This window comes from Pipistrellus hanaki (genome assembly GCF_964339955.1).
Source record: "Pipistrellus hanaki genome assembly, chromosome: 10".
In the NCBI taxonomy this organism is placed as follows: Eukaryota; Metazoa; Chordata; class Mammalia; order Chiroptera; family Vespertilionidae; genus Pipistrellus; species Pipistrellus hanaki.
In genome coordinates, this window is record NC_140512.1 from 42,902,457 (window position 1) to 42,921,742 (window position 19,286).

The window sequence follows — 19,286 nt, forward strand, 5'->3', positions numbered from 1 at the left end:
AATTAGATAGTTTACACCCAAGGGTCAATCTAACCAAGAATACGTGCTCCATAGGTGGCTAGTAAGCTTTCCATGAAAAGACCAGATTTCAGAGGTAGCTACTCTAAATGTGTAAATTATATTTATCTCTGTTAAGACCTCATGTTTTATTAATTGGCATAAATATACAGTAGTTGTTAGTTATATTATGGGGGATGGGTTTTTATTGGTGAAATTACTGATGCTCACCTAGGTTCATTGCCTAAAATAATATAGACTCTTCCTTCTCTTGCATCAAAAACATTAAGGAACCTAGAAAACCATTTACCTTTTACTTCCCATAATGGTGACGAAAGCTGGATTCTTAAATAGCTCTGTTCATGCATTGAATTAGGGGATTCTCTTTATCTGAGCCTAATCACAAAGTAAACTCAATCCTGGTTCTAGAATGTTTTAATATTTGGTGTAAAGAAGCATCCATACACCAAGGAGCAGTTGGAACACCTAAAAGGATGAAGAGCTTGGACCTTCAAGTTTACACAGCAGGTTGTGCAGACAACTTTGGAGCCCATTGTGAAAAAAAAAAATCTGTCTTCTAATTGTGCTAGGATGGACTTTTGTCTCACATTTGTTTTCTTATCTAGTATCTTCTCATCTATCTTTGACTTCTGCTGGTTACTTATACCTATAATACTAAAAGAGCCACAGTCACATAGGTCTGTTCACAGCTGTACATTTATTAGTGCCAACTGTATACCGGACAGAGAGGTAACACCAGGCAATGCTGGATTCAGTAGTGAGTAAAACAGACACCCTGGATCACAGCCTAGATTTCAGTTAACCAGAAGTCAGGAATAGCAGAAAATTTTAAAATACTACTAGTAATAATAATTATAAGAACAGAGAGTTTCTCAGAATGTTTCAATCTATTAAAATGGAAAAGTGATAGATTTATGCCATTAAAAATATGGAAACCTCCTATTATAAACCTATATTTTTATGTAAATAGCTTTTTATAAACTGTCATATAGATGCAGCCATTCATGATAAGATATTTAAACACTTATTTAGCTATTGGGAAAGGATTAAAACCTCCTGCTTTATGTCTTGGTTCATATGTCTTCAAAATTAGAACACTACAACCTCTCAAGTGACTGTGAAGAATAAATGAAGTACTACAGATGAAAGCATCTATCATGTTATCTCTTATAGAGAGTCAATAATAGACACTGCAAGAAATATGATAGCCGTTAAACAAAAAGAAAAATAGTACTAGTAGTATATAGTAAACATTTGAATATTTCAATGAATTAAAAATATGATTTTTGAGAAACTATTTGGTTCTATAGTATTACATTATATGATTAAAAGTGAATAAGAAGTTTCCAGTTTAGGATGGTGAGTAAACATTGGCATCTAACATTTTTCCCTTCTGAAATCTCCACTAAAGCTTGGGTGTATATTATTTACACACATACACACATGTATATACTTTATATATACATACATTCATGTATATACATTATACACACAGACACACACATTTTTTTCAAACCAGGGCACTATTGAGAGTAAGGGATAGAGCTATTAAATACATAAATCTGGGAAAGATGAGAAAAATGGGGATTACATTCAAAACATCAGTGCATAGGGTCATTCTAACATAGAGTAAAGTTTAAAGTCAATAAACTCTCTTTACTACCATAATAAACACATAACTATTGAATATTAGGAATCTAAGAAAAATTGAGGAGCTTAGAGGCTATAAAAGAAAAACAAAAGAAAAAGTGAGCAGAATGAAGGGACTTGGAGAAAACTATGGGAGAAGGGAAAGAAAATGTGTGTTATCCTTGAGATATAAGAAAAAAAATATTGCACTCATGAAGCAATACTAGTGTTCTATTGAAAAGGAAGTTTTTGACGGAAAAAAAGTTATTTGATTTAAATCCATGATGACACGTCATTCTAGAAAGAGAGAACAGAGAAATTGGAAGAGAAAAACCACAGACAGAAAATTGAAAAGGAATTTAAGGCATTGCCAGTGTGAAAATGAGCACCAGCTCATAGGGATGCAAATGGCCCCAGTCTAAGGCATCATCATGACATTTCAGAACAACCTGGACAAAGAGGAAGTTTTTCTAACTTCCGGAGAGAAGGATAGGTTATATTCAAAGATCAAGAAGCTACCAGAGGGTGGGCTACACCCAGGTGAGGGAGTACGATGAGAATGAGGAAGACATGGGAAAGAGAAGCATAGCTTCTAACATAGGGTGAGTTGAGGACATTCTTGAATGAGCAAGAACTGGTGGTGAAGAAAGGTTTTTTGATGATGGGATGCCTCAGATTTAGAGAGCGAATGGTATAGACTGGAGCCATGGGGGACTTCAGCAAGATTCCCACTATTGTCTCAGTCTTTTAAAAATGGAAAACAGAGTATGTCAGCTTCTGTTCTGTAATTGGCTTGCTTCTATAATGTACTAATAAACTCGCTGCTGGCCCCTCCAGGTCCTGCTGCCTGCATCAGCTAAGGCCTTCATTTCCTCTCTCACAAGCATGCTGCCTCATCTTACTCTTGAAAGCAGAAGTACACCAAGCGAGCTGAAAAACAGAAGGAGCACATTGGTTCCAGTGAAGACCGTGAAACCAAGGGTCCTTATGACTTATTTAGTTTAAATCCTAGCTCAGGGACCAAGCCTTTCCCCAGATAATCAGCAACCCCTGAGGCAGCAGAAGACTGAAGCTGGACCTGACAAATGGTCACAAGACTGCTGGACCTCGGGCAGCTAAAGATAGCAACTTGACCTAAGTTATGTTTCAGCTCCTGAGCCCTTAGATGGAACTGAGCCTTGGCTACCTTTCCATCAGATCAGATAGAGGGATGCTGGAAAAGACCTCAGAAATGTCCTCAAGATCTGAAAAAAATGATTGATTACCCTGGCTCCACCTCTGATAAACCAGTTTCCAGCATGACCCTGAACTCCTAACTCACAGTGTCTTGTGATTTTGCCCTGTATGATCTGTAATTTACATACCATCAGGGAGTTGTGTTTTTTTTTGTTTTGTTTTGTTTTTTGTTTGTTTGTTTTTTAATAGCATAAGCTCCCCATTGGCCAATTCAATATCAAACTACTGTTTTCTCTCTATACTGAAAACTCCTGCATTTTTTTGGGCCAGTGCGTGCCGGCAGGTAAACTCAAGAAAAACTTCAGGGTTCCAGTAACAATAGAATAAATAGTTACAGATATAAAAGCAAAAAGAGGAATAATAATAGTGATAATGATGATGATGTGGCAAGTTCTTGGCTAGTATCAGATTTTAATCCTGACTTTTTGGGCTAAAAACTACGAGGAAAAACAGAACATAGGATTAATAATTATGTGATGGGAAGTCAGTTTAATGAAGTCCTCTGTGTACAAATGCAAAAAGAGATTCTGACAACTTCATCCACATCTATATCTCATTCCAAAGTAATTTTCTCACTCTTTGGGAGGGAGCCAAACGCTGTCAGGTGGCAGCCTTTCTGGATGGCACTGAGGAGCTCATGGGTCCCCGTTAAAGCCGGGCTCAGGGAACATGACTCCAATCCTTGCCAGCTTAGACAACATGTGGTATTGGTGCAGTTTGGTATTAAGCTCTCTTGGTTGCATTGATTAATCACAAGATAAAATGAGAGATTAATGACCACATGAGATTCTCCCAATAAAATTTACAGGTACCGCGTGACATGAAAGTTGATGTCCTCAGAAGGCATGAAAGGAGACCCACAACGTTGAACAGCACAACAGAAGGTTTGGAGTGACATAAACACAAGTGTCCTGGCTTTGTGTTTCGCCAGAACATTCCTAGTGAATAAGTGTAAGATTATTCTGGAGCTTTCTGGTTTTGATCTCAAAGTTATGAGCTGATCTTAACTGGATTTTTCCAAGTTATTTTCTTTTCCTCCTGCCTGATAGACAGGTTCAGACCCCAAATGTCAGAGGAAATCACACAGTAGTTCCCAGCCAGAGACAACGTGAAGCCATGCTCAGCTTTTGAGCAGGGAGATCACATAAGGGTATCAATGCTTTTAAAATACCAAAAGGTCAATGTTTTTACAGGGGTGGGGAAGGTCTGGCCCATGGGCTGTATAAGACTCATGAAATCATTTGGTCTGTCCCTGACAAGTCATTAGGAGTATCTTAATTAAATGTTTGACTAAATGCAACTGGCTAATTTTTAAGTAGATAATTTTGTATGGCCCACGAATCCTATATAATAAAAGGCTAATATGCAAATTGTCCCCTCCACAGGGAGTTCAACCAGGAGTTCCACAGGGGGTGGGGCTGGCAGGTGGCCAACTGCCCACAGCCCCTCCCCCTGGCTGGCCCCACCCCTTGGTCACTCCCTAACACCATGATCAGGGGTGGGGCTGGCCAGACAACTGACCTCAGCCCTTCCCCTGGTTGTCTGGCCAGGTTGATTGGCCCTGATCTAGGTGGGCCTGGACAGACCCGACCCATGCACGATTTTGTGCACCAGGCCTCAAGTAATATTATAAATATCCAAATGGCCCTTGGAAGAATAAAGGTTTCCCACCACTGATTTATTTATATTTTATTTTTACTTTAAATATATTTTATTGATTTTTTACAGAGAGGAAGGGAAAGGGATAGAGAGCCAGAAATATCGATGAGAGAAAAATCGACCAGCTGTGCTCGTAGCCAATATACATGCCCCTGCCTGGAATTGAACCTGGGACCCTTCAGTCTGCAGACCTATGCTCTATCCACTGAGGCAAACCGGTTTCAGTCCCACCACTGATTTAAAACTTTAGGGAGGTGTGGGAACCATGCCAGGTCTCTGGATAGTCAAGGCTGGTGGGAGCACAGAGGCTTTGTTATCAATACACCAGAATGGCTAAAGGCCTCTCTAGACATGTGCCTAAATGGAATGTTCAAGGACTTTGAGCCTGGGAATACTAATCAGGCCAAGAAACCATGAGTGTGTGCAAGGACACACAGTACACTGTGCCCTTCAGTTGCCAATATGATTGATGTAACTATTGGCATGAAGCCTTCTTTGTTTAAATGGTATAAAAGTAGGGTACTGAATGGAATAAAAAGAAGTCTTGCTGGGACCGGTTTGGCTCAGTGGATAGAGCATCGGCCTGTGGACTGAAAGGTCCCGGGTTCGATTCCGGGCAAGGGCATGTACCTTGGTTGAGGGCACATCCTCAGTGGAGGGTGTGCAAGAGGCAGCTGGTCGATGTTTCTCTCTCATCGACGTTTCTGACTCTCTGTTCCTCTCAATTCCTCTCTGTGTAAAATCAATAAAATATATTTAAAAAAAAAAGTCTTTTAGAGGGAGCAGCTGGGCAGGAGAGAAAGGAGCAGCTGCTGAACCAGAGATCTCAGGTACCACTACGATGTGATGCGATGAGTCTAGGAGACAGTGTGTGGCTGCTCAGATAATAGCTGTGGGTAGAGCTGTTTTATGGGAAAGGTATATGTTCACTAGTCGGTATCCAGCTGCCTGCCTGTATGGACTTTGCTGTGAAGACAGTTCTTAGTCTGATGGCTATATGATCACTGGCTTCAGCAATAAAGACCGCTCATGGCTTCTCTGTCTAAGACCCGGCTTCCTAGGAGGTCCAGCCCTAGGCAGAGGGGCTCAGACCTGACACCTGTTACTAGTAAGCAGAGGATAAAGGAGGGACTTGGACTAAGTTCCCAACAGTTATTACAGTGGGTAGGGTTCAATCAGGAGCCAGCCCCAGCAGAGTTGAATGGGAGAATTTAGAAGAATACATGGACTCACGGTCACTCAGAATAACAGATTCCTATAAAACTTCTGCTGCTGCTCTGACAGGAGGTCTGTAAAAATATTTGGAGGTGGGTGCCTTTGCATCTGGGTGAAGCATTCTGAAGGCAACCGAGGTGACTGTGAGGGGCCTGACAGAGATGAAAGCTGCTCATCTGGACTCTGTCTAGTGTCCTGCATGTCCTTCCTGGATCCTGTCCCATGTCATGGGCCTCCTCCTTTTTTTTTTTTGTTTGTTTGTTTGTTTAAAGTTCAAAAACCACCTGTGAAGTTTTGCAGTCTGAGCCTGTCGCCATGACTGACACACAGTGAAAAGGGTTAGGCCTGGCAGGTGGGGGCCATCTGTGGCACCCAAGGGTGAACCCAGGGGGAGGCAGGCGAGCAGGTCATCAGTTTGGAAGAAGAGCTCTTTTCAGGCCCCGTTTGATCAGTGAGTTGGCTCCTAGACGTTCAATTGAAGCTGTATGAGCAGAATTGAATTCCAAGATTTATAGTGATTGTGAGGAGCTAAAATAGCTGAGCCGGGACGCGTGAATTGTCGCTGAGTGATTACAAAGGTTTATAACAAAGATGGCCTGCCAGAGGCGGACAGAGGAGGGGTGACTGAAAAGACCTGGAACAGGGCTTTCTGCTTGTGGGTTAATGACAGAGGAGGTAAAACGAGGCTAGGAGATGGGAAGAGGAGACAGAATGCCTTTGATGAAAAAAACAAGTGTAGGAAATAAAATGGAAAAATCCAGGCGTACACTTCGGGCCATGAACACGTCAGAGAAACAGTTCACGGCACAGAGAAACCGGAAGGGGCAAGAAGTGCGGTCCTGCCAGACTTGTGAAAGTTAACAACCCTGATAGAAAATAGGCTGTGCATGTCCTTATTTCCAGTGAGTTCCTTTCCAAACAGGAAGAATGAGGCACAGTGAGTAACCTCGTTAAACATAATAGATGATACCCACTGATTCCTTTCAATTCTGTTACAGTCTCAAAATAAATTTTGTCAGATTCAGTTCAAGATTTTTACATTGAACTAGATCTTGGAATAGAACTGAAATTATCCTAAAAGCTAAGTGCAAACCATGAGGGATAATTAACCTAAGTACACAGGAAGTGTACCAGTTATCTTATAAAGCTCTCTATATTAGAGAAAACAAGTGTAGTCCAATTAAGAGACAAAATTAATAATTGCCTAATGGTTTACATACTGATTTCATTGATAATGTGTTCTCTGATGAAAAACCCCAAGGCATTAGTTGGACAATTAACAACTAAATAGTTTATAGCAACATTGCTGTCCAAACCACAGATAATGAATTTGAGCTGTGTAAGGATGTTTTGATGATGATAATGAAAAGATCTGAATAAGTGATGTTCACTTTTAAAATCAAATTACAAATCATAGTACAGAATCAAAAATGACAAGTTTTGCTTGTATGTACACATCTGGCTGTATATATGTATGTACATGTACACAGAGTAACTATGAAGCCTGTCTAAGAAGTCACCATAACATACTAGTTGTGTGAACTAGGACTTAATTTCTCTGAGCTTTGGTCTCTTCATTGAAAAAAAAAAAAGAGAATGAAAATAATATTTCCTACCTTGAAAGGTTATTGTGAATCACCGGATGAGCTAATGTATGTAATGTACTGGGAATAGTGCCTGGCATTGAGTTAGCCCTCAAGAATATATAGAGCTCCAAGTATAAAATGTAGCATCTTTAGTACACATTTTCTAACATGTAATTCTTATCTCCACTGGTAAGCAATTTTGATTTCTGCCTATCTATAATTTACAATTTTCCTAAATTGAACAATATTTTAAAATTTATAAGACAAATAATAACAAACCTTAATAATTTATGAACTAAATGTGATGCTGTCACTCAAAAGATAATAATAAATTTAGATGGAATGATGGATAATCTACAGAGGTACACAGGTAGGTGCAGCAAGCAGAATAGAAAGATGGCGCCCTAGGCCCTAGGTTCCTGCCATCTGGTGTGCCCTCCTTGACCCCCTCCTGGAGGGTGGATGGGATATCACTCCTGTGATTAAGATACCCCACATGGCAAAGGTGAAGACCTTTTGCTGATATAAGTAAGGTCCCTAATCAGTTGACTTAAGTTAATCAAACAGTTGATTATCCTGGGTGAGCATGACCTATTCAGATGAGGCCTAGAAAGAGAGTACAGAGGTAACAGAGGTCCCTATACTGACGTGTGTGAGAGAGACTCATGGCTGGAACCTGGGAGCAGCCTCAGGAACTGGAAGCAATCCACAGCAAAGAGCCAGTAAGAAAGTGGAGCCTTCAGTCTTCAAACCACAAGGAGCTGGATTCTGTCAACAACCTGATTGACCTTGGAGGAAGATCCTGGGCCTCAGATGCACCACAGCCCTGCTGACCCCTTCATTTCATCCTGGGAGACCCTGAGCAATCAGGCAGCTAATGTGCAACTCCTGACCCAAGGACACTGTGAATAATAAATTGGTGTTATTGTAAGCTGCTAAGAAAATGAATATGATAAGAAAGGACTACTTTGTTTTGCGGTGGGGTTAATGGGAATAGGAGTGGGCAGGTAGGCCCATGTTACTTTCCACTAGAACCCAAGGTTCCCACCTCAGTGATCCATTTCGCCTACCCACACTAAAACTTAGCGAAGCAGAGCAATGAATTACATGATATGACTGAATGTGAGGGCTGAGAAACTTGAGTAACATGCTCTCTATAAATATTAGATTAAAAAGGCATAAACAGCTTTTACCATTATAGAGGATAATAGAATTTGATCAGCTAAATCCCAGGGCTTTATATAGCACAAATTATGTAAATGAACTTAATGGCGTTTTGATGAAACTATAAAACTAGTGCTGGAGAGAGTGAGGGGGTGTTCCTTATTTGGACTTTAAACTTAACATGCTACAGCCCAGATTCTTACTTAAGTTTTAAAAAATTGAATATGAATGCAAAGAGAGTTATAAAGAACATGAATTAGAGGATAGACTATTAAGCAAAACTTTGCTTCTGATTTAGGGATAAGCAGTAGGAGTCCAAGGACAATGGCTGGATCTAGCTTTATCTACTGTTATTAATCACTAAAGGCCTAGTGCATGAAATTCACCTCAGCCAGGCCTGCACCCTCTGGGAATGTCCCGTGGGGAGCAGACCTAAGTCTAAGCCGTCATTGTCAGTGGGACATCCTTGGTGCTGCTGTGGAAGTAGGGGAGGCTCCTACCACTGCTGCTGAGCTCGCCAACCCTGGGCCTGGCTTCTGGCTGAGTGGTGATCCCCCTGTGGGAGTGCACTGATCACCAGAGGGCAGCTCCTGTGTTGAGCAACATTAGGCTGACACCAGCCCTCCGACATCCCAGAGGGGTCCCGGATTGCAAGAGTGCACAGGCCAGGCTGAGGGAATCCCACTGGTGTGCATTATAAGGCCGGGGAGGCACGCTGGAGGTTGGCCAGCTGGGGAGGGAGCATGGGAGGGCTCCAGGGTGTTTCCAGCCCATCTCACTCAGTCCTGGCCAGCTGCACTCCAGCAGCAAGCTAACCTACCAGTTGGAACATCTGCTCCTGGTGGTCAGTGCACATCTTAGTGAGGGGTTGAATATTATTAGGATATTACACTTTGATTGGTTGAACGGACCACTGAGTGACCAAACACTTAGCATATTAGGCTTTTATTATATAGGATTAGGCAGAAAAAAAACTAAATGAAGCTTTAAATACAAAAGTCCCAGGTTTCTAGGTGAAAATGCTGGCAAATATCTTGAGGAAATAGAAATAAGAAGCTGTAATTCTAAAAAAATATACAAAGGCAAAAGGCACATATTTAAAATATATCATTAAAATTATATTTATATTTATAATAAGAAATTTTCAGGGAGATCATAAAAAATGGAGAAGGAAGGTGAAGATAACAACCTTCATGTTTTATAATGTGCCCTTAAGAGCTAAGGAGGAGACCAGGCTTTGACTTGCACAGAATGATGAATTCTTTGGTAAAGAATTCAATGAATATATTCTCTCCTCAATGTCAAGTGCATAGCCCTTGAAATGCTTTGTCACTCAGGGCACCCCTGAATTCAGAGCAGTGAAGCTCTGAACTGCAGATAGGCAATAGAAGAATTGCATAGTCCAGGAACTTCCTCATGGTAAAAAATAAAGAGTGCCCATTTATGTCAAACTCGGTCAAGAAACGAGTACATTCAAACTTCTTTGAGGCAGGAGGGTTTTGTCTCTAAATTATTTGACTGCAAGTGGTGATATTTCTCTCTTATGTTCCATGGTAATAGAATTTTTTCCCTTTTTCTTTAAATGGAAGGCACCGTAAAGATCAACTCATGCCAATTCCTACATTTTACTTACAAGGAACCTGAGACAAAGAGATTAATCTATGGGCTCAAGTCCTTCAGGGAATTTGTACAGATTCTGCCTGCAGGGCAGCTTGACAAGGTTGAACTCCAAGCATTGAAGGCAGCAGAGAGGCCCATCCTTTCTTAACGTGCCCCTGCTCATCAGTGTCCCATCTCACTGCGTATCCATCTGGCAATCATTTCCATTTCTAGCTCACCAGCCATGGTCTGGCCAACTCAGCCTCCTAAAAGATCCATCAAGCCAATCCTCTTCTTAACTGAAGTCCACCACTTGTAATCTCAGTTTCTATTCCCAGATACAACAGGGGTTTTCTAACTTGCCTCCCTACTTTATGCCTGGGTCTTTATCAGAGACTCTTATTCGCAGCTGCCAAAGCCACACTTTAAAAATACAATGCCATCATACCCAGCTAGCATGGCTCAGTGGTTGAGCATTGACCTATGAACCAGTAGTTCACAGTTGGATTCCATGGTTAGGACACATGCTGGGGTTGTGGGCTCAATCCCCAGTAGGGGGTGTGCAGGAGGCAGCCAATCATTGATGTTTCTATCTCATTACTAGTGTTTTTCTCTCTCTCTCCCTCACACTTCCTCTCTCTGAAATCCATAAAAACGTATTTCTAAAAATTACAATGTCATCTATTGCTTCCTTTCCCCTCAGGATCAATTTTCAACTGCTTTTCATCCCATTCAAAGCATTTCAGAAGTTCCCTTCACCCCATTTCTGTGACCCATAACTCAACTCCCAGGTCAGCTGTTTTGTGGAAGGTTTTTCTGGTTCCTGAGTTTAGGCTAACTGCCCATCCCACGGCTCCCAAAGTTGTCTGTGCAGGTGCTTTGGGTGGTTCATCCCTGCATCCTGCCTGCTGGGGCTTGCCATACTTCTGGAATGCAGCCTCACTTTATACACATTTGCATTGATTCAGTCACTCCTCGCCCCAACTCATCTCCTCATTCTCTAGGACCCAAGCAGTCACTTCATCATTCCTCATTCGCACAGATGGCCCACAAAATGCTCTTGGACACTTTTCTTCCACATACTCTCCATTACATTCCCCTGCACACCTACGGACTGTTTCATCACTGGAAACCCATTTTCTATTCGGTTCCTCTGAGCTTGTTCCTGAGCTGGCTCTCCACTGTTCACATTATCCCCTTAGAGATCTTATCATTTCTCATGTATTTATAAGCTAACAATTAGCATGTTTATATCTCTAATACAAATATCCTTTTGGGGCTTTACCCAACTGCAATATTTGCCTCTCCATTTGGATGGCATATGGCATCTCATAATTAACTAGGTCAAAACTGAATTCTTGAAATTCCTCTAAATCTGTCCTTTGCTTAATTTTTCTCATCTCCCAAACGGCACTGTAATTCATTCAGTCATTCAATTCATATACTCAGGAGTTATTCATTTTTTTTAAATCCTCACCCAAGGATATGTTTGTTTGTTTGTTATTGATTTTAGATAGAGTGGAAGGGAGAGAGAGAAACATCAATTCTAGAGAAAACCATCATCGATCTTCTGCCTCCTGTATGTACCCTGACCAGAGATTGAGCCTGCAACCTCTGGTTAAAGAGAGAAAGTACCATCATCCCATCATCAATCCCTTGCTTCCTGTATGTATCCGACCAGGGATCCAACCCTCAACATGGGAATGTGCCCTGACTGGGAATCAAGCCTGTGACTCTTCAATGCTTGGGACAATTCTCCAACTAACTGAGCCACACCAGCCAGGGCTCAGGAGTTATTCTTGATAACTGTCTGGAATCATTCTTAACTAACTCATCACCAACACTGATACTACCTTCAAACTAGATCTATAATCCATGTCTTTCTCATCATTTAAACTGTCACTATCCTAGTCCAAGGCAGCAGCACCTCTTCCCTGGACTTTTACAACCACTTCCCATCTGGTCCCAGTGCTATGACCCAGTCTCTCAGAAAACCCTAAGTGAGGATTTTAATTAAGACCCTTCAATTCTCTTGCCAAAAACTCTGCTAGATTCCCACCTCCTTTATTAAAATATAACTGGGGCATTAAAACCCAAGCCTTTTTCCACACCAGCATCCCCACTGCCTGGCTGCTCTGGCCCTGCCTATGTGCCGATTGCACTCTCAGCTCCTTTAGCTCAATCTGCTTCAGGCTTCTGTGTCTCAGTTCTTTGCAAGGAAACAATCTTGGGTGCCTTGGGCATGAATTTATAGGACTCATTTCCCTTCCTTTCCTTTTTGAGTGCCTTGTCTTTTTTTATACTTTATATTTTGGCTAAATGGTTGCTTCCTCAGAGAGGTCTTCTCTAAAACACTCTATCCAAAATAAATCCTCACAATTCCATTATTTTTCTTTCTAAGAGAGTTACTTATTTGTTTACTTTTTAACGCTTGTTTTTATTATAAGTTGTGAGTACCATAAAGGCTTTACTATATCCATTTATTCTCTCACAGCACAGCTCCTGGCACATAGTGAATGTATAAATGAAAGACAAAACAAAAAACCTGGAAAAAGGATCCTAGAGGAATCTGCACTAATAAAAGGGTAACATGCTAATTGACTGTACCTTTGTGATGCCCACCAGCCATTCAGGATTGAATATACAAAGTAATCCAACAAAAATGGTGGGTTAATTTGCATATGCAGGCACTGAGTGGCGGAGGGTAGGGTGGGACCCTTGGTGGTCACCACGGTGACAATGCAGGCATTCTGTACCACCCCAGCTGCTCCGGACCTCTGGGCAGCATAAGAAGGTGGAAAAGTTGCTCTGGGCCAGAGCGAAGGTGGTGCGTGCAGCCAGTGGAAAGAAGGCCCATTCTTGCATGAATCTTTATGCACCAGGCCTCTAGTATTATATATGTATTTACTTTCTACCCCAAATTACTGTTTGGGGTAGATGTTTTTTGCCAGTGAGGTTTCTTTACTTAAAATTTTTACTTCTTTCTCAAAGAAGATGTCTTGCTTCCATTTTTGAAATATGTGATATATTCAACAGTGATAAACACCCAATTACATTTCGGTTCCTGAGGAGTGGGGCAGCCCTATTATTTAATGGAAAGGCTATAAAGTAAGGTGCATATACAATTTCTCATAACACAGAGTGATATATCAAGTCTTCATAGACAATCTCACCCTGTCACTCCCTCCTCTTTTTCAACATATATCTCTTGAAAAAGGAACAGCCCAAGCAAGGCTTTGTGGTACTATGCTCTCCTAACGGTCAAGTTCGCCTTTACAGATTAAGGAAGAGTTGATAGACGGCAAATGGTCACATCATGCCTGCTGGCCTTCAAGGGTTCCTGACACACTGATGTCCATAACTATCTTGTGTGACAGCATAAAAATATGCTTGTTGCAGAAGGTTGGACTGTTTTCTTCATTGTTCAGACTGTATATAGAACACTGCACTCATCTGCAGCCATACTCCTTAAGGGAGATACTGATGACAAGGAGATCCAGGCTTCTGAGTGATGGCTTCAATTGACAGTAAAGTCATCTATCCAGAAAGTAAACAGTCCTTCATTGTATGTATTATTCACATAAAGAACGTATTCATTAGGATTTGGGTTTGCTTTCTAATTCTCTTTTGAAATACATATAGGCAAATAACTAAAGTAAATTCATAATTTTCCAAGCACTATCAGGATGTCTTGATTTCCCTTGAGGATAATAGTTGTTATATATATATATATATATATATATATATATATATATATATATATATATATGAGAGAGAGAGCAAGAGAGAGCAAAATCAAGATTGTTTCAAATTTAAACAAGTTCTCATAGATTATACTTTATAGAGTGAAGGTGTACAAGAAAGTTCTTGAGGCCATTAACAAGCCAAACAAATGACTCTTATGTCAAGCTTTCTGGTCTGTGAATTCCTCCTCTCTGCTATACTTAGAATACTTAGCACTTGAGAAAATTTTTGGGAGAATAGCTGCCATTTTACCATTTTCTATATGTCTGTCATTCTATACTCATGTCTTCATCCTTCTCTTCTCCATTCTGTGCCATACGGAGCTTGTGTCCTGATGCTGCTGAAAGTTCTCCATTTGGGTCTGTTTGCCTGGGTTCTCGGTTCTAGTTGCACAGACCAATGTCCATTGTATGCCTACTGAATCAAAGTCTCCAGAGCTGGAGCCAATAAGGTTGTATAGAAAAGGGGGGGGGGCAATCTCCATGCATGATTCTGAAGCATGATATCCATCCTCAAGAACCATTGTCTTGCACATATCTGAATTTGAGTCTTGCCTTAGTGATAGAGTAAGTTATTTAACTCACTAGTGTTTCAAAAAATAATAGCAACTGTGTGTCAGGTAATATCCTAACAACCATATGCAGATATCTTATTTCATTCATATAATAATGCTATGAAGTAGAGATTATTATCAAACAATTTTACAGGGAAATAGACTGAGGCTTACTGAGTTTAATCAAGTTAATAAGGTAGCCAAGATGATATATTTACTGATTCATGGGACCAGGAACACAAAGCCAGTTAGTCTGAGTAAGGACTCAGGATACCTGGCCTATGGCCAGCAGTCCAGTAGCAGTCATCATCAGTAGCATTATGGGATCATTATCCTTATCATATTGCTCAGGAGATCACAGTAGTGCTCATCCTCACCTGCAGCCAGTGAGCAGTGTGTGCCACACACTCTTCTCCGGGGTTTGGAGGTGAAACAGGAGTTTCAGGGGTAAAATAGAACAAGTTTAGGAAATTTTAGAAATGTTGGAAATTAAGGGGACCATGGAGAAAGCACAAGGCTGCAGAGCAGCAGAAGGTATATTTCCATAGAATAGGGAAGCTGAAAAGCTGCCACAGGTATATTTCCATAGAATGAGGGAGCTGGGAACAGGGAAAGGTCTATATTTACAAAATAAAGAGAAGGAAGCCCTTCATCCAGCAGGAGAAAAAGAAAGCCCAGAGGGAATAGGAAAACAATAAGGAAGGGGGGGAGGGGTCGTGTGAGGTTTGACTTTTGAGCCCAGGAGTTACTATAGTAACCAGTCCAAGGGAATAGTGACCAATCAGAGGAGATGTCAAGGCATCAATATCTGCAGTCTTTTAAGTCATAGGGAAAAGGAACTCAGTGGGTCTCTTTTCTCCTCCCCAGGTAGGAGCCTGTACTTGTTCTTGAATGATTTTCCACCTTAACTATTGTTACAATGATATGGTCATAGGAAACCCCTCTAATGTATGAAATGATTATTGCATGAAATGGTTGCTGTGTGGAGACCCCAAAAACCTGTAACTTCCAAATTGGTGAACACCCCACTATCTTGATGTGAATGCCCTAAGCCCTTAAAGTGTCAACACCCTGCTCCTAGCATAAGGCACACCATCTGGCCCACACCGATAAGACACAAGTTGTTTACTCACGGCTATATAAACATGGGACCTTCAGTAAACATCTCCTGCCAGATAGAGGAGGATTCCACATCCTTCATGAGACAAGCCCCTGACTGATTGCTCTGCTGTGTGAGCCTGAACCAACTGCGGCTGCCTGCCTATCTCCGTCTTCCTAGTCTGTCTTTTGGTGTGCATCTTCGGGTGGCCTTTGCAGGAGCCTAGGACCCACTAGAAATGGGTTAATAAACCCTGTGTGATTGCATGCTAATTCTGTCTTGTGTGTTCATGTGTTCCGGTTCGGCCCAGCTGTGGAGACTTTGAAGTACGATGGGATAGGCCGATATTGCTGACTCCTGGTTACCTGCATTTGTCCCACTAAGTCTAGACAGATAATTAATCAATTGGGACATAATTGGGACAATTATACCACCTTCTATCCATGGATTCATTCTTTGACTCCAGCAGACAAAGAATCCGGGATATCCTGCCTAGGAGAACACCATGTGTTCCAGTCCAAAAATTCCATTTCAGAGAGTATGATGTCACCCAGTGTCTATTAGAAAATAGGCTCTAGAAAGCTGTCCATCTTACACGCTATAGTGGGAGTTTGCAAGAGCCCCCAAAATTTAATATGGAGCAAGGGAAACACTAGGTTCTCTTCCCAAGCAGATTCATTTCATGAAAGCTGCAGGCAAGTTTTGCCTTTGCCTTTGCCAGATGGGATTGCAGTCCCCAGAAGGGTTTCTTTTATAACCATGGGGAACAGAGGAACTATGGAGAGTGGTCTGAGGGCTTTCCTGTAGCGTGGGCAGTGTGAAAGCTGAGCAAAGATGCTGACTTTCCCCAATTTACGTACCTGCAGGGGCTGCTTCATGGATCAGCTCTTTCCATGGTCTTCAACCTTCCTGGGGTTTCTCCCTACCCCGGATGTTTTTAAAATGCATTTTTATTGTTATGGTGAGAAGGTAGATTTTGGTTTTTTACAGACAGCATCGGATAGTATAATTGCTTTAGAAATACACTGCACCATCTATTTACCTAACAAACCATGCAATATTTAGTTTATTGTGTGTTGTCATAGAAATTGCAGAAGAAACAAAATTCAGTGACATCTCTTATTTCCAACACATAGAAAAGCAATGCTCATGAAACGTAAATATGGCATCATTACCTGTCATGTTGCAGTACACTTTCAGAGGCCCCAGCGGTCCACTGCCATCAGGATCTATCCAGTAGTAATTTGACGTCTGCCCTAGGTGTTTGTACGCTTCGCAGGACGGCTCATAGATGGCTGGAAAGAAATGTCCTACGTGAGCACAGCACGGAACAAATGGCTCCCCGGACAAATGCCCCAGGAACACATCACATACTGGCTAACCACTGCTGAGGACTGTATCCTCTTGCTAGAATGAGCATTCTTTCCTCTACATTTACTCTATAAGCATTTCTGTTCTAACAAAGATAATAAGTTCATGCTAAGGTTTTATTATTGGGAAATAGTCTTAAAATCATGAAATTGTTAACTTGATGTAATGTTCATTGTATTAGGGCTCATGATAAAAAAAAAAGAATCTATAGATATTTATAGATACCATCTTCTTACTGTAAAGGCTGTTATTTTACAAGATAAGTGTTGTCTGTTTTGCTTGATCATCAACTAAGAGCTCTCTCTCTCTCTCTCTCTCTCTCTCTCTCTCTCTCTCTCTCACACACACACACACACACACACACACACACACACACACGCGCACACACACACACACAAAGAGTTCATTTTTTTGTATAGTGGTATAGTTTCACAAGATTTCTATTCTTCATTTATTTCAGGAAAAAGGAAAGATGTCCCTGCTTCATTTTGTTACAGGTGGTTTAATTACATCAAATCTTGTTGGTGTAGAAAGCTGCTATCAATGTAATTGAATTACAGGTTCTTTCTCATTGTTTTCCTTTTTGTTCCCCTGCTCCTGACACATTTTCTCTTCTTGGAAATGCCAACTGTTTTCCAAAGTACAAAATTTACATGTCACCTCTGTAGTGAGAACTTCCATATATTATTGCAAAAACTTTTTTTTTGATACCTCTGAAGAATTTGAAAGATTTCTTTACAAAATTAAGAATTCTGGTAAAAATCCACATCTCTGAAATGCAAGTACTAAAGACTTTAGGTACTGTGCACTTTAACTCCTACTCCCAACATCTGCCTTTTGTTCAATTATGGAATAGGAGATCTGCCCTTGGGACTTCCTTTCCTACCTTCCTCCTCCATCTTCTCCGTGCTTCCCTTTGGCTTTCCTTGGTTTCCTCTTTGCAAAGATGTTAGACCTCCAAGTCTACTTCATTTCAACAACACACTGGACTCAAACAATTCTAAAATGTTTTTATTTACTTAGTCCTTATTTTCTCCTGCAAATAGTTACTAAGTCCCTATGATGCACTGAGCAGTAGATTAGACTACAGAGATACAGCTGTGAACAACATGGATAAAGAACTTCTGGATTAGGGATCCCTCTCTATGTGGGTATTGCTTATGCATAAAGTGCTATTGGAAGAGGAAGTGGCTAGAAAGTTAAGCAGAACCCATACAGCTTTTATCCACATAATGATTAATTCATTCACTTTCTATACCCCAGTGGCTTCTTTGGATAATACATTACGGTTGCTCTAATTTTGAATACCATACCAAGTGAAAGGCAGTGAGGAAGTATTTTTTAACTTGAATCAGGAAGAGGTCACAATTAGATGTAGGTTTTGGAAAGAAAACTCCTAGTAGTTCAACTACATTCCAGGGAAGTGATTCAGAAGATTAGGAGATATTCTGGTGGGATCGGGCCTAAACAGGCAGTCGAACATTCCTCTTAGGGTCCCATATTGGAGAGTGTATAGGCTGGGCTGAGGGACACATCCCATCCATGCACAATTCTTGATCCCCGGGCCTCTAGTCTTATATAATAAAAAGCTAATATGCAAATCAACTGAACAGAGGGACGACTAGTCCCTATGACACAGAATGACCACCAGGGGGAAGATTCTCAATGCAGGAGTTGCCCCTTGATAGTCAGTGCTCTCCCACAGGGGAGTGCCACTCAGCCAGAACCCAGGCTCATGGCTGGTGAGCACAGTGGTGGTGGCAAGGGCCTCTCCTGCCTCTGCAGCAGTGCTAGGGATGTCCAAACCTGTCAGTTGGACATCCCCCAAGGAATCCCAGACTGCAAGAGGGCGCAGGCTGGGCTGAAGGACCCACATGAGTGCACAATTCTTGTGCACCAGATCACTAGTATGAGAATTTAAGCATAGAGTAGATGTGACTGATTCACATGTTTGTAATAGCAATAGGAGATGGAGACTAGGTAAATCTAGCAATAGTACACTGAGACCAGGTAAGACATGGAAGAAAGAGAGTTCAGAATGTTCTAAACCCACAACATCTGAAAACAAACTAACTAATTATTTATCTTTGACAACCTCTCTCCAGATTATTATAATTTCCCAGTATAGCTCAAAGTCATCCACAATGTCAAATTCAAATTCTAAATTCCCTTTGACCAAACTGCTATTAAAACCTTTCATCTTTCTTCCATAATATTTAATAATTAGTTATTTTGCCAACACCCCAGTCATTTTCCTTAGTACCTGCTATCTGGTTTATAACAATCACCCTTTTAATCCACTATCTCATCCCAATATATCTTCACTTCCCATAAAATTATGCTTTTTTTTAATCCTTTTTAAAAATATGCTTAATTTTTAAAAATGATTAATTTTATTACTTTTGTAATGTTC

At 41.0% G+C, this 19,286-nt stretch overlaps 1 protein-coding gene across 1 annotated transcript in view; it reads right to left on the reverse strand.

Annotated features, from left to right (window-relative positions):
* CNTNAP2 (contactin associated protein 2) overlaps positions 1–19,286 on the reverse strand; it is a 1,655,791-nt gene that overhangs the window by 569,640 nt on the left and 1,066,865 nt on the right. Inside the window, exon 12 of the mRNA XM_084896487.1 lies at positions 16,678–16,797. Coding sequence (XP_084752613.1) covers positions 16,678–16,797 — 120 coding nt within the window. The remainder of the gene's footprint in view (positions 1–16,677; positions 16,798–19,286) is intronic.